At 34.6% G+C, this 16256-nt stretch overlaps 2 protein-coding genes across 4 annotated transcripts; one reads left to right on the forward strand and one right to left on the reverse strand.

The window, feature by feature from the left end:
- Positions 1-4148: 4148 nt before the first annotated feature.
- LOC140805291 (uncharacterized) lies at positions 4149-7438 on the reverse strand. 3 transcript variants are annotated; one of them, XM_073161548.1, is made up of 8 exons: positions 7169-7438; positions 6799-6981; positions 5969-6104; positions 5667-5748; positions 5300-5475; positions 5015-5152; positions 4786-4925; positions 4149-4522 (listed from the first exon to the last, which is right to left on the reverse strand). In XM_073161548.1, exons 2-8 carry the CDS (start codon positions 6914-6916, stop codon positions 4284-4286), a joined length of 1029 nt encoding a protein of 342 aa, XP_073017649.1. In that variant the 5' UTR covers positions 6917-6981; positions 7169-7438; the 3' UTR covers positions 4149-4283. The 3 variants fall into 3 exon arrangements, with proteins under 3 accessions (XP_073017649.1, XP_073017648.1, XP_073017647.1); XM_073161547.1 differs by having other exon boundaries at positions 7116-7438; XM_073161546.1 differs by having other exon boundaries at positions 6799-7438.
- A 1174-nt stretch (positions 7439-8612) lies between these two features.
- On the forward strand, positions 8613-13906 carry LOC140805293 (26S proteasome regulatory subunit 8 homolog A). Its single transcript, XM_073161549.1, has 9 exons — positions 8613-8927; positions 9573-9670; positions 10350-10574; positions 11299-11361; positions 11442-11605; positions 11776-11932; positions 12079-12177; positions 12384-12494; positions 13368-13906. The coding sequence occupies exons 1-9, from the start codon at positions 8729-8731 to the stop codon at positions 13506-13508; spliced, it is 1257 nt and encodes a 418-aa protein (XP_073017650.1). The 5' UTR covers positions 8613-8728; the 3' UTR covers positions 13509-13906.
- Positions 13907-16256: the final 2350 nt, after the last annotated feature.

The following is a 16256-nucleotide window of genomic DNA, read 5'->3' on the forward strand; positions in this document are numbered from 1 at the left end:
CTCGGTTTTGTTTATTCTTGGACACCCCATTCCCACGGGGCAGGCCTCAGGTTGGACAGCTCAGGAGGAGCAGGAGGAGGACGTGAGTATCTGGTTGGTTTAGTTTATCGGTATTGTTTTGATTTCGATTTGGTTGTACTGGATATTTCATTTTGAGTTAGTCTAGACTTCGATTGGGTTGTATAATCGGTATTGTTGTTGACTTTTCCGCTGTTATCTCTGATTATTGTTAATTAAGTTAGTTGCATGCTTAGTTTTCAATTAGTAGGTGATTCTGGAACGGGTCACTACACAACACAAAGGAGTTCTTTTGTTGATACCCCTTAAGCGTTTGTAATTCTTTTGTAATGCTGTCATATGGCACCATTCTGCCAATTTTCTTTGAGGAAAGAGGCTCTTCGTGCCAACGTATCTGGATTTCCAGGTACATATTCCCTAATGAGCATTTCTATCCAGGGACTTGGCATTTTTGCGAAGAAAAGCTGCATAGCTATATCTTCTTCGACTCCTGAATTCCATCTATATTTAGTGAATAACATAATATATTCATCCACCAAACATATATCATGTAATTCCAGACTATACAGAGCTTGAGTATATTTCTTCTTCTTCTCTGTATCTTGACTGTTGAAATAGTCTACTCCTATGAAGTGTGCTTTAAATAGGGTATCCATTTTTCCAGCAATCTCACTAAGAGATTCACCAGTTATGACTTATTCCTTCATGTCTAATGAAGTCATGTCCCAAGCAATTTTCACTGATCTCATAAGACTCATTTCCAAAAGTTTAATGAATCCTTCTTTGTTGAGATCGAGTGTTCCTGCTGCAATTCTCATAGCAGATGTCCAATCATCTATGAGATCTTCTCTGTTTTTGAAGTCTAATACATCGAGGTTAAGCATAACCCCGTAAGGATGTATAGGATCCAAAACAGTTTTCTCATAGGGTGTTTGGTGCAAAGGAATTTGATTTCTCCTTGCCCTTGTCCGTGCTGGGTGTGATCCTCCACCAGTATGGAAATCAGATTGAGATTCTCTCATGTTTACATTTTGAGATCCCACACTTTCCCTAGGTGGCTCTTGAGAAGATGACCAAGTTATATCAGGTGGTGTTTCACCTATTGTTGTGTTCATCTTTAGATCTACTACTTTGAGATTTGCGAAAGATTTCGCAAGCTCTTGTAGATCCTCTAAGCCAATCCTTTCTAAAGTTGCCATCAGATCAATTTCTTTTCTGAGACAGACTTGATTAGATTGATCATCTTTTCTTCTTCAGTCAAAGGTTTTGACACCACTCTGGACTTCCCTTGTTGATGTAACAAAGGTTCAGTACCAAAGGACGGTGGTAACCAACCTCCTGAAGTTCGTCTACTGGAACTGGGTTGTTGTTCCAGTTTCTGAATTCTTGTTTGAATATCTTTTAATATTCCAAGAATTTCTTCTTGGGTTTCAATGATTTTCTCAACTCGTTGTGGTACAAAATATAGCATATTGCCATAATTTTGTACTGTCTTCTGAAGAGAGCTTAGAGGAATCTGTAACTATCTCCAGAAACTTATTTATTTGAATCATAAGTTTACCTGAGATTTTACCTGAGGGTGCAGTAGCTTTCCTTTCTGTTTCTGATATCTAACAATAGTTAGATGCACTTGTTTATATTCCAAAATTCTGGAATATTCTTTGTAAATTATTTTTCTCGAACCGAAGTTCGTATTCATAATTTTTTCAAAATTCTCCTTCTCATACAATTAGTTACTAGTAATAATAAAATTTGTGTTTGAAATAAATACACCTAAGGCTCTGATACCATTTGAAAGCATGAGGATCAATTAAACTTAAAATAGGAATAATGGTATTTTTGTCCATTTTAAGGTATTAGGGAGTTTAAAGAAAGTTTTTGGTGTGTAGGGAGTTTGGGGAAAGTTGAGTTTGGGTTGGGGATTTATGAGCAATTTACGCAATATAAATTTATCTTCTTTTATATCTAAAATATTTTTTTAAAATTTTTTAAAATTCTAAAAATGATAAAATATTCTTATATTTATTGATTTTAATTGATTGATTTATAACATACAAAATTGTTATTATTGAGTAATTAAATGTTTGAGAAGTAGAATTTTCTCAAACAATATGGATTTGAACACATCGATATTAATTATTTTCAAGAATTATTCAAATAGTATAGAATATTTGAAACAAGAAAATCTAACCTAGATTAGATACCAGGATAGATGTGAAACTTATCAGAATCAAAGGATGACTTTATGCTTAAGTCTAATAAGTTCTTAGAAATAGTTCGAGATTCCTCTAAGTTAGAACTTAGAGAAATCCAAAAAACAATATATAAATATGACATTATGTAGTATTTTTTTTTGACAGAATATTTTGTAGTATTATATACCACAAAAAGTGGAAAAAATCATTGAAAACAAGATATTCTTTTAATACTAAAGTATATCGAAACAAGAATATAAACTCTAAAACATCAAGCAAGTTCTAGTAAAAATACTTCGATATGTAGATTACCACCATTTTTTGGTACTAAACTTTTAGGTACCATTTGGTTTGCAATATTATCTATCCATATATTTATCCTTATTTTTATCCAATCCAATATCATGTTTGATGCATTGTATTATTTATCCATGTATCAATCATTTATCTTACACCAATCAAATCAATGAATTGAAGTTACAATATTACCCTTAATAAATAGGCAAAAACTTGTATGAGACGGTCTCACGGGTCGTATTTGTGAGACGGGTATCTTATTTGGGTTATCCATGAAAAAATATTATTTTTTATGCCAAGAGTATTACTTTTTATTGTGAATATGAGTAGAGTTGACTCGTCTCACAGATTAGGATCCGTGAGACGGTCTCACATGAGACTCACTCTAATAAATAGGGCAAAAACTTGTGTGAGACGGTCTCACGGGTCGAATTTGTGAGACGGATCTCTTATTTGGGTTATCTATGAAAAGTATAATTTTTTATGCTAAGAGTATTACTTTTTGTTGTGGATATGAGTAGGATTGACTCGTCTCACAGATTAGTATATGTGAGACGGTCTCACATGAGACCCACTCAATAAATAATATTATAAGTATTTTATTAATATTTTCAAAAGGATAAAAGGATATTATCACATTATCTCAAATTTAATGAACCAAATCAAACATTATATTAACTATCATTTTTCTGTATTTTATTAATAAAAAATATTATTTATCTCTATATTATTTGTATCATACTACGAACTAAACGGTATATAAATTACACAAATAGGGACGATCAAGATGATGCCAAAACTTTTAATCTACTTATCGTTTTGTTATAAAACTAAAATAGTGTTTATAATTCTGGACTTTTCTTCATAAAGAAAAGGTGGAGAATAAAATGGGCGGGTTGTCTTATGATTTCAGGGATTCATTTGGGAAGCGGGTTGGCTTGTAATTTACTTCAAAATAATTTATTTAATCTTTCGTTAAAATTTTATGAATTGTTTCATTAAGATACTTTTAGACTATGCATTTGGGAATTTGCGACTCGTGTTTCATGTGTTTTCAACATTTAAAATTTTTATTTTTTATAATTTATAATTAAGTTTTATGTTATTTATATTGTTTGAATTATATGGTTTTTCTATTCAAAATATAATTGTTGACACTGAAATCTCATATGATTTATTTGATAATGATATTTGATTATTTATTATTGTATACATTCATAATATTTTAGCTTTGCTTTCATATTCATGATAGTTGGGACAACTCTTTTTTTTTTTTGACCAATGACAATAATCGAACCTGAGTCATTACAATGAGAAAATAAAATGAGACCATTAGAACTAAAGCTCGATCTCAGTTTGAACAACTCATTTGAACGCTCTAAAATGGAACTATATTTTATCCAAGACTTCCTCTTGTTGTAGGAAAAGGTCGATTATTGTCGTTTGTAATATATTTTTCAAATAATGTTATAAAATTTCGATTGGAAATATATAGTATCGTGTGTTTATTACAGTGATTTAATAGAATAACATATCTGGTTTAGACTTCAGAATTGCAACATGCTCTGGCACGTATCTCGTCATATTTGGCACGATTTCTTTCTTTATTATTAAGAGAAAAAACGAAAAGATGGTGAAAAAGCTTTCAAAACACAAAGGGCTAATTTATATTTTTAAAATGTTAAGATACGAACACCTAAATCCACCCTTGCAATCAGGCAAACCACCAAAGCAAGAGACATACAAACAACACACACTCACACGCAACACAAACTAGTTAGCTTGTATCGCCTTTCCACCTGTCTCTGTAGTCTCGTCTCCAGCAATGTGCACATTCTGAAACTGGTGAATAACCTCATCGGCTGGTCCATCTACAGCCAGAGTCTCTAGTTCCGCTAGAGGGCTCATCTGCCATATTCTAATAGTCCCGTCTTCGGATCCTGAAGCATAAGATTCACCTCCCGGAGAGAACCGCACACAGTGGACTGGACCATGGTGCCCCTTGTTGCATCCTGCACATGATCAACATATTTAAAAGTAAAAACATGAAACAATCAATGCAATGTTTTGTGTCGATTGTGATGTGTATATCAATGGACATTGAGGGATTAATATGACAGGTGGATATCTTGATGCCATATTGTTATAATAATTAATTACTACATGAAAAGCGGCACATCCCTAAAGAATATAATTTTAGAACATCAAATATGCATTTCCAAATGCACTCTCGTTTTCATTGAAAGCGTTGATAACGATTAAGTACAGAACTTACCAACTTCTGCTCCCGTGTGAAAATCAAAAACATGAATCCACATGTCTTCTCCGCCAGCAATGAATTTATTACCATACCGCGGCTCCAATGAAGCAGATTCCACAATGCAGGGCATGTCGTAACTCTTTACTAATCCATAGCTGATAAAGGAAAAATGCAGACCATTGTTAACAAAAACACTGAGAAATAGCATTCTTCATCTATTTGATGATTAGATATATTGACGCACTGATTTGCATCCCAAAACTTGACTGTTGACCCATCGGCAGTTGTTATATAGCGGCCATCTTGGCTCACTTCAGCACTAGTTACCGAGGACTTGGTCTCAAGTGTTCGAACAATAGTACCAGTTCTCACATCCCATAACCTGGGGACAATAAGAAGATAACAACTAGGTCAAATGGATATGTCAAAATGGAAGACTTCAATGGAGTTGTACCGGAGACAAATTCAGACACAACGAAAAGCTTACTGTGAATAGAATGATAAAAAAAATAAGGGGATGTCTACACACCTCACCCCTCCAACATCGGTACAGGAACTTAAGATCGATTGATCACTATGAAGCCAAGTAACCGCACGGACAGAACCAGGAGACTTCTCAATTTCCCTTGGCGGTGCATCAGGCCGATTTAAATCAAATATACGAAGAGCTTTTTCCATTCCTCCAGTTAGCAGAAAGTGGGTATCCTGCAATTTGAAATTCTACATTGGTGACATCCATATATCACACTTTGAGCTGCATCAAACAAATTCGCTACAAACAGAGCAGCAATCAAGCCAGTAGACAAATGGGACAGATTTTGCACCAAATTCCTTAGACGGATATGAATAAATATTAAAAATATCCACATGATGTTAGGTTAATATATTTGGTGTACCTCTGAGAAGGCACATGAACGCACTATGTGTTTGTGTTCAAATGAATGCAATTCATCACCAGTTAATGCATCCCACAGTTTCCTGCAAGCAATCGGTACAAAAATATAAAGACAGAGTTCATCCACGACCCAACAAAGCTAACATTTTGGATAAGCTTCTACTTGATATGTTCAGTTTACAAGATTAAACAACTCAACAAAGATGCAGCAAATTAATGCAATATATGATTCTTCGACAACAGAAAATTTCCTGATCAATGTTTGTATATTTGCCTATAAGGACGAGTGGGTTCACCACGTACGCAGAAAAATCAGCCGATGCTGAGGCAGCCCGTAGAGCATGTTTATCCAAGCAACAACTCCACACTGCACCTTTATGACCTTGAAAAGTTCCAATCCAATCTCCAGTCTCCCCGTTTCTCAACATGGGAGTGGCATCTGAGAAGAAGCAGACATTAACATTATAGTATGTCAAATACCATCCTTGCACACTTCATATTCACATTGAAATGAACCAAAAATATCTAGAGGTGATTTTTTATGCAAGCATTATTTCAACTGCATCAATTCCAACCAGACAATGCATGATATCTAGTTAACTCGATCCTAAAAATGCCAAATCCTCTTCTCACGCATAAAAGCGGAGGGTGGACTCAACACTCAAGTTGTGAAATATAATACAAGGGATTGATCCATTACAAAATGTGATCACTTAGGTCATAGTTACAAATGTCGGGATAGCGCTCTACAATAATCAAATCCATCGATAAAATAATGGTTCGTGAATTACAAGTCTTAAACCAGAAACAGAAGCAACAGGAGCAAAGGGAAATGCTGTAACAATTTCTAAGTTTAACGACAATAGCCCCATTTTCTATTCCTATTAAAGAACAAATAACAAACCAAAATGTAAATAGAAATGCCATGAAACATAAGCCCTTTCGCTGCATGGACTCTTAATGAAATCACCAATCTAGATCGTAAACCCAGGAGGACCGAGAGGAGAGCTCAAACCCATTGTATTACTTATTTGAAGCTCGAACATGTTGTGGAACCGACCTCGGACACTTTAAGACTTAAACCATAATTATAGGTCACATTAAGCCAAAAAAGAATGATGATTTCAGCTTACCCTTGCTAGCACTGACAAGGAAGAAACCATCAGGTGTGACTGGGCTATAGAACACATCGACCACGGGCCGAGAATGACCGTGGCAAACCAGTGGAGCCACAACCTTCTTCTTATCCATTATTCACCAGCTCAGTAAACAACCCTCCAAAAAAAACCTTTTTTTCTCTCCACAGCAGAGAAAACCTAAATCCCCAATCCCAATTTCAGGGAACCAACATAATTCTTAGAATTGGACAATTGACACAAAAAAATCGACCAATTGCCCGCAAAAAAAATAGTCTTGATTTGATTTCTCAAAAAGACAATAAAACTTTTACCCTTTCCGGTATGAACACAAGAATGAGTAGGTAAAAGCAATAAAATTCTACACCTCCGACATATATCTAGTATCTAAGGTATATTGGCGGCAGTGGGGAACCCCAATCTCCGGGTGAGTACGATCGCTAGCAATTCTCCACAGATCGTCACCTCCAAACCCTAAAACAGATTCAAATCACTAATTAAATTGCTAGAATAATGAGAAAAAAAAATCAAGAAATTACAGAAACTCCATCGGCATTAATAGGGCTACGCGCAACAAGCGACGGCGGCATGCCGTAGTTTATATACTGAAAATTTTCTTGCTCCACCTTTGTTTATGGATTTATTATGATTATATTTAACATTTCAGTAAATCAAGAAAATTCGTTATAATGAAAGTTGAAAATCATAAATAAACTATCAAATTGTGACCTCCTCGAAAAATTTATTACCAATTTTTTTAGGAAAAATGAAATCGGACACCAATATTTCATAATAAAAATATATAAATAAATTTATCGTTGTTTTTTTTTCATCCTTCTTATTTTAATATGACGCTTATTTATTAATATAGTATTGAAACCATTAATTTTTATTAATTTAGAGAGTAATTACTTAATCGGACTAATTTATTATTTTTAATAATTTTTTTTTTCAAATAACAGAAATTTAATTACATTTTCGTTTTGTTTCACTGGTGTCATATTCTTAGCAAAACTTGTATGAGACGGTTTTATGGGTCGTATTTTGTGAGACGGATTTTTTATTTGGGTGATCCATGAAAAAATATTACTTTTTATGCTAAGAGTATTACTTCTTATTGTGAATATCGGTAGGGTTGACCCGTCTCACAGATAAAAATTCGTGATACCGTCTCACAGGAGACCTACTCCGTATTCTTTGAATTAATATATCTAAAAAATTCATGATATATATATATATTTATAAAATAAGTGTTGATATTAATTATTTTTAATAATTAAATATATTTATTATATTTGACTAAAGAAATAAAATTAATTATATAAACAAAAACAACAATATATTTATATTTCTTCTTTCTTTTCAATCATTTTAGTTACAAGTTTTAGAAAAAACAAAAACAATAAAATCTTATTTATTAAATTGTTATGATAATATTTGTAATTTAAAAAATTATTAATTTATGATAAATTATAATTTTATATAAAACTATTTTAAAAAGGTATTATCTTATTAATTTATTAGAATGTTTAATTTATTATAATGGGTTTAGTGTACTCGATCTGAGTTGAACTGGAATAACATATTAGTTGAAGTTGACTAAAAAAATTTTAACCACTCGAATTTGAACTCGACTCAAGTAATAATTTTCAAGCTCAATTCGATAATTGAGGTCGAACTTGAAAAACTCGATTTCAAATTTTTTTTTAAAATGATTTTTAAACATAATATAATAAATATAAATATATTAAGCTACTCGAGCATACTCATGGCTCGAAATGGGAGCCAGTCCAAGAAAAAATATTAATTTAAAAAGTAATTAATTTACTTAAATTTTAATGACGGAAAACACACCATAAGCGGTGACGGTCCGAGAGAGAAAATATCGTTGCGTAAAGAATCTGCATCTACTCTTTGATCATAGAGAATGGCGACGGCGGCGATAGAGACTCGAACGGCGGAGAAATCGAAGCAGCATCACCAGCAAGCTGGTACAGTGTCTGGCGGCGGTGAGGGGCTCCGGCAATACTATCAGCAACGTATACAGGATATGCAGCTTCTGGTTCGTCAGAAAGACCACGATCTCCAGCGTCTCGAAGCGCAGCGCAACGACCTTAATGCCCGAGGTCTTCTTTTGTGAATTTAACGAGGATTTGTTATTTCGTATCATTTCTGTCTCAGACCTAGGATTTTCTTATACCTTTATTTTACTTTATGGGATTGATTGAATTTACGGTATAATTTCATTATTATGATACTTAAAGTTATAATAGTAAAATTGATTCCAGATGAATGTGTAGAGTTTCTTTGGCTACGGATGTTTTATATGAGAATGTGGGCGAGTGTTTGATGCAGTAGTAGTTTGTAGAAAATTGGAATTTTGAAGTCAGGTTGTTGGTGTCGCATGGAACGATAGGGAGATTTTAGCATGATGCTATAACTCATTAATTCAAGAAGTACTGGTATAGGTCCTCGATGTTATATGGTGAGATTCACCATCTGTTGACAGAAGCCGTTTCTGCATTACTTTTTGCCTGTATGTGTCAACTTTTTGAGGAAACAATATACTTATACTTGCGAATTGGTAGCATGGTACCCTATTTCTCTTATGTCTTGATTAATGGGGATTGAAGGAGTGGAATCAATTTAAATTAGCATGGCAAAGGTGACTCAAGATTATTGGAGAAAACAATTGTTTACGCACAAAAAGTATGTCATGGATAATTTGTGGTGCTGAAGATATTCTAAATAAAAACATCTTTTGTGTTTAGTGAGATCACTAAAGGAAGAGTTGCAGCTCCTTCAAGAACCTGGATCTTATGTTGGTGAAGTGGTCAAAGTCATGGGGAAATCAAAGGTTCTTGTCAAGGTTTGTGGTTTTTTGTCTGTTAACTGCATTCTATAAATCATGGGTTGGGGCTTTGCAGTAGCTTTCACTCTTTCCGATCTTATGTTCCCCGATTCTAATTTTATCCAATGTCCAATTGATTTGTACTAATCATATCATGAGGTGCATCTTCTTTTCGGTAGCTCATCACATAAGAACTCCAAAGTTAAGCGTGCTTGACTTGGGGTAATTTTGGGATGGGTGACCTCCTGGAAAGTTTCCTAGGGTGCGTGTGAGTGAGGACATAAGCACGTTGGAAAGATCCGTCTTGATACAGTGAGGACAGTCGTCGAATCTGGGGCGTTACAATTTATTTTAACATAATCCTTCCAATATTTCTCTCTCGCTGAGTGACTTGAAGTCGACAAATCAGTTCACAAAATGTAATCGTTAATACATACTCAGGTCTTCAGGTTGGGAAAGTGGCCATTGAAATCTGACAGAAACATAAATGAAATTGAAAGAGGATAAGCAGTTATTTTTATACTTTAGCGAGGGTAGAAAGAGGACCATCTAGCTTTGTTTCAAAGTTATAGAATTTTTGTCTTAACCCCGGGTTTATGCTACGTCACAGTTATATTATAAATTTGTGAAGATGATTTTACTTTTAATTCTGCCAGATTTACATTAATAATTGACGCTTTTGGTTTTTTTTTCTCAGGTCCATCCTGAGGGGAAGTATGTTGTTGACATTGACAAGAACATTGATATCACTAAGATCACACCGTCAACAAGGGTTGCTTTACGAAATGATAGCTATGTGCTCCACTTGATTCTTCCAAGTAAAGTTGATCCATTGGTGAACCTCATGAAAGTAGAGAAAGTTCCGGACTCCACTTATGACATGATTGGTGGTCTTGACCAGCAAATTAAAGAGATAAAGGAGGTTTTCTTCAAATTCTCTTTTTTCTGTTGATTTATATTGAAAGTATCATGTTACAGATATGTTATTGTCAGTAAAATAATTCTCTTTCTAAACTTCTGATTGAGGAATTGCATTTTTATGTTTGATTCGAGTTATTTTTAAGTGTTTCTCTCTTTTTTAGGAGGCACATGAGTCCAATATTTGATTTCGACCACTTTATTTCTATTGACATTTCACTGTTTTTCTATTTTTTTTCTTTTTTAGAAATTGATTTTGTTGGTCCATAGAATACAATCAGGAAACCTTTTTAAAGTGAAGTGTAAATGATCGATACGCATTAAGAATATTTTGATAAGTTTGTTTATCATCTTAGTTTTTATTCATTCTGGAGGAAGTACTTCATGGTTGATCATTCCTTTAATAGGAATGAAAATAAAATTTTGGTTTGGGTGAGAGGTTGAAGCTTGATGGTTACTTGTAGCATATGCAAAACCTTATTTGTGTTTGAAGGAAGCAAGATTCTCATCTTTGCATTTTTGTTTGTTAATTCTTTTAGTATTTATCTAAACTCAAAAGGTAGAATCAAACCGAGTATGTTTACTCACATTCCCAAGGCTGAAATAAGGTCTTTTCAAGTGAGAGCTGGTACTCTTAGTAATTTCTGCAGTTGAGAACTATTGCTTAAGGTGATGTTGCATCTGATTATTTAAGTTGTTTTCATCCCCTTCCTCTTTTATTTGTATAGGTGATTGAACTCCCTATCAAACATCCTGAATTGTTTGAGAGTCTGGGAATTGCTCAGCCTAAGGTACCATTAGCAATTGGTTTACAGTTCTTGCAAAAGTTTTAAGCATTTATTAATCTTTTTATCTCCTTCATTTGCTCAAGGGAGTCTTGCTATATGGACCTCCTGGCACTGGTAAAACGCTTCTGGCAAGGGCAGTGGCTCATCATACCGACTGCACTTTTATCCGAGTCTCAGGCTCAGAATTAGTACAAAAGTATATTGGAGAAGGCTCTAGGATGGTGAGAGAGCTTTTTGTGATGGCCAGGTTTGTTCAACATGGAGAGCATCATTTGTATATGATTAATCTGCTAACATTCTTCTTAATTTCCTTAAGAAGTCAACAATGTCTACGTTTTTCATTGATATAGTGGATACATAGACAATATTTATGAATTTTTCCTCTAACATATCCCTAGTTATTTTAATTTTTGACAGAGAGCATGCTCCATCTATTATCTTCATGGATGAAATTGATAGCATAGGATCTGCTCGCATGGAATCTGGAAGCGGCAATGGGGATAGTGAAGTTCAGAGGACTATGCTGGAGCTACTCAACCAGCTTGATGGTTTCGAAGCATCTAATAAGATAAAAGTATGTCCAAGTGTGTTTCAGTTGAATACTTATCCTCCTGCTGTTGTTTTTCTTTTTTGACACTCTATAAAATTATTGTGAATTTGATATAGCTACATTATAACAGGAGTTGTGAATGATATTTTATCTATGGTTGATTTATGCAGGTACTGATGGCTACTAATAGAATCGACATTCTGGACCAAGCTCTACTTCGGCCTGGAAGAATTGATAGAAAAATAGAGTTCCCAAATCCGAATGAGGATGTATGTTGTTTGAATTCAGCAATTATTCCTAGAAATCTTCTGTTCAGTTGTCAGTGGTTAACATCATATACTTTGTTTATACTTTATACCGTACATTTCGGGTTTCTTTCAACTGGCTATTTTGTTTTTATTGGTACAATTAAGTTCTGGTACATTGCCGCCTATCCCATATGACTTCCACACGGCTAACTTGATTTCTTTTCCAGTCCCGATTTGACATATTGAAGATACATTCGAGGAAAATGAACATGATGCGTGGAATTGATCTGAAGAAGATTGCTGAGAAAATGAACGGCGCATCTGGTGCAGAACTCAAGGTGTGCCGACATTTTTAGAAAATTAATCTTAATATATTCAATGCCCTTGAAGTCATCAATTCCTTATAATATAGTTTTTATCTTCAATTTCCCTAACAACATAGAAGTCTTGGGTCATGCTATTTTTTGTTACACAATTGGGTCGTATAATTGCAAATTCTTGGCTTAGTGTCGTCTTAGTATTTCTCGACTAGAATATGACGTGTATTTGCTATACCAAGTAAAAGAAGTCTGAAACATGTGTACAATATACACCATGTTGCAATAAATATATTCTCTAATGTTTTGGCTTCTATGGATGAGAAATTGGGCGTCTGTGTGCTTCTTTGATTAAAGCATTGGCTTAAATGTATTGTTTGGTCTTATAGTTCTCATGGATCTCCCGTATGCTTGTTTTAAAACTTATAATGAGAAGTTACCCTTTCCGTGTACGGAAAGTCCTTTCTTCTCGTATGTATTTTGTGATAAAAGTTCTGTAAGGATACGTATGGTCATCTTTGTGGTATTAGTAGACATGTTTCCTGAAAATGTATATTTGGGAAATGAATTGGGGAATTTAAAGTATGTTGCTTATGTTTTAGGAATGATACACTTGCTCCTGCGGATATTGATGTGCCGGGGTATATAGTTTTCTAGACACTATGTAGTAGTTTGAAACTGAACAATATAGTATGTTTTGCTAGAATATAAGATAATAGAAAATCAGTGGTAGTGGCAACGAAATTTTTTTAACATAAAATAGTGATCACATTTAGAAATGCACAAACGAGTTGAAAATATTCAACTACATTTATATTTTCAACTACATTTAGGACAGAATTTTTAACCCTTAAAGATGAACAAACATTACCTAAGAATCTGTTACATTGGCAGGCCGTATGCACAGAAGCTGGTATGTTTGCTCTGAGAGAGAGGAGGGTTCATGTTACTCAAGAAGACTTTGAAATGGCTGTTGCGAAGGTCATGAAGAAGGAAACTGACAAAAACATGTCCTTGAGGAAGCTCTGGAAGTAGAGTGCCTCCTCTTATTTGGCTACTGAACGTTGAACGACGGACTTGTACTCCGATGCATGTTCAAGCATTGTTTTTTTTCACTATGAATATTTCTCATGTTCCCGGGTGTTTTCAGGCGTCAAAATCTGTCACTAACAGAAGAAAAGTGCTCCTTTGATAGAGCAGACACCATGAGTATATTTCCGAAACATCTCGGCATTTTATACTTTATTTTAAGCAAAATTTCTAATTTGTAGTCCTACAAAAAAAAAAATCATGAGTCTAGGGCTGGAAGAGTCTAAATTGGCTGGATCAAGTTTGACTAGAGCTTTGATTTGAATCGAGCAACATGAGTAGTATCTGATGTATTTTGTTAATAGAAGGATTCAACATCATGAAGTACTTGAGTTGTGAGTTTTTATGTTATTATTTAGATTGCTTTACTTTTGTATTAATTACATGCATTAAAGATTTACTTGAAAAAAAAAGTCTAGCCATTATACTATTAAAAATAGTATAATTTGGAGAATTGGGGATGGGTCTACTATTGATATCTTGCGGGAAAAATGGATACCCTCAATCAGCTCCACTCTTGAATCACATGGAATAAGTTTACCGGAAGGGTCATGTGTAAGTGCTTGGATTAATAACCACCAGTGGAATACAACTATCATAAGCAATACATGCCCAAGCTGCATAGCGAATGGGATCCTCACAATTTCACTCTCACGACTTGGCCAGGAAAACACGAGATACTGGAAATTTGAACCAAAAGGACACTATTATGTGAAAAGCGGGTATAGAATCGAGATTGGCCTTCACAACCCTCCTGAACACCAATCGGATGCCTCGACTATGGAAAGCTGGTGGAGATTTATTTGGTCCTTGTCTATTCCCCCGAAGATTCGTGTTTTTTGGTGGAGGGTTTTTCATAACATCATCCCTGCCGAACAAAATCTGAGGAGGCATCATGTGCCAGTCTCCGGGTGGTGCCCACTTTGCATGAATCAAGAGGATTCCACTAGCCATGCAATTATATCCTGCCCGATGGTGAGAGGTTTCTGGAGAGGGAACCCCGTCTGGACAAACTTGAAGCGGACTGGGTGCAGTGCTATACAAGACATATGTTTCTGGGTGATGAATCACTTGAGTAAGGCTGACTGTGAGGAATTTATGTGTCAAGCATGGCTGATATAGAGTGTCAGGTGTACGTTCTTACATGATCAGGAGAAACAAGAGCTACAACCGCCTCGTACTAATGCTTCAGTCTTGCTGGAAGACTATCGAGCGGCAGTCCGAGACCTCTCAATTAACCAACACCATTCAGCGACTACCTCGCAGGAGACATGGCAACCCCCGCTAGAAGGAACAGTAAGAATTGACGTGGATGCGAGCTTCAATACAGCAGCCAACGTTTGTGGGCTGGGTGGAGTGATCCGAGGCAATGATGGTACTATGGTGACCGCGTTTGGACTTGCTATTCCTAAACCAGACACAGTCGTCATGGGAGAATTGCTTACGTCTTGCCAAAGAGAAAGGATTCCATGATATTTGTATCTGCTCTGACTCACTTCTGGCCGTGCAAGCAGTCACGTCACCAACAAGTGATTTGAGTTACGTCGGGTCTTGTGCTCAAGAGATACGATGTTCGTGTCTTGATTTTACTAATGCTACACTATTGCATGTTAGGAGATCAGCCAATGAGGTGGCTCATTTTTTATCTAAATTTGCAATTTCTTCCCCTGCACCATTCGAATGGGTGCCTGGGAATTCTCCCCTATGGGTGGATCAACTTGTAATGCGGGATCATCATCAATAAAGATTACAAGTTTTTTGTCAAAAAAAAAATAAATATTTAGTGTCTAATGCGTACAATTAAAATCGATTCTTTTATTAAAAGATTTTTTTAAAGTCAATATTTTTATTAATGTTTTTAAGACAAGTCAAGTTTTCGTGTAGAAAATTAGTAATTATACTTTGTATCAACATATCACATTATTAATTAAATTAATATTTAATCGAAATTGCAAATTGCAGACCACATTGCACTTTTTGATTCCACGTGTTTTTGTGGTATGTCGTAGTTATTCGGAGCTTGACTTGATAAAAAATTTGTTTAAGATCGTTCGTTGTGTTTATGAAATTGGAGTTCGACTTGATAAAAATTTAAAAAGTAAATTTGGTACGTCTTTTTTCCAAAAAAAAAAAAAAAAGCCTCTATTTGCTTATATATACCTCCACCCCTCATTTTTCGTGATTTTCGTCTTTCTCCTTTGGTATAGATGAGTTTTTGTTTCTTTTTTTGGGCAAAATTTCATACATTTTAATTACTGTAACATAACTTGTGTTTTTGTCTAATATTGAAGATCTGCTTCATAGCTTCAACTTTATAAACCAACGTTTCAACCAAGTTTTTTCCAATATATATATTTCTAGATCATTTCATTATTTTGCTTGGTATATAGCCTTTTTTGAATTTGAACACTCAGTAATTCCAATAATGGGAATGTCTACTCCTACTTTCTTGGTTGGGTTACTCATGTCATTAACCCAACATATATATATAATAGTAAAAGCTGCACATACGTTGCATGTGTTACTATTATTTTTAATTTGATCAAATAAATCTAAATAATTAACACAAAATTATTTTCAATTTAAAAGAATTGTTCGATTAAAAGGAAAGTTTTGTTTAAATTTTTTTCTATGTAAAATATGGAGTATTTTAAGGAGATTTTTAATATGGTAAGAAGGGTAATTATGTAACTA

The sequence above is a fragment of the Primulina eburnea genome, chromosome 11 (assembly GCF_022965805.1).
Source record: "Primulina eburnea isolate SZY01 chromosome 11, ASM2296580v1, whole genome shotgun sequence".
Taxonomy (NCBI): Eukaryota; Viridiplantae; Streptophyta; class Magnoliopsida; order Lamiales; family Gesneriaceae; genus Primulina; species Primulina eburnea.

Coding starts and splice junctions, on each gene's coding strand:
- LOC140805291 (XM_073161548.1), bottom strand. CDS start 6,916: ATGGATAAGAAGAAGGTTGTGGCTCCACTGGTTTGCCACGGTCATTCT. Junction 5,153..5,299: donor ACCGATGTTGGAGGGGTGAG/GTGTGTAGACAT, acceptor TATTGTCCCCAG/GTTATGGGATGTGAGAACTG. Junction 4,926..5,014: donor AAGTTTTGGGATGCAAATCA/GTGCGTCAATAT, acceptor TTCCTTTATCAG/CTATGGATTAGTAAAGAGTT.
- LOC140805293 (XM_073161549.1), top strand. CDS start 8,729: ATGGCGACGGCGGCGATAGAGACTCGAACGGCGGAGAAATCGAAGCAG. Junction 9,671..10,349: donor AATCAAAGGTTCTTGTCAAG/GTTTGTGGTTTT, acceptor TTTTTTTCTCAG/GTCCATCCTGAGGGGAAGTA. Junction 12,178..12,383: donor TCCCAAATCCGAATGAGGAT/GTATGTTGTTTG, acceptor TTTCTTTTCCAG/TCCCGATTTGACATATTGAA.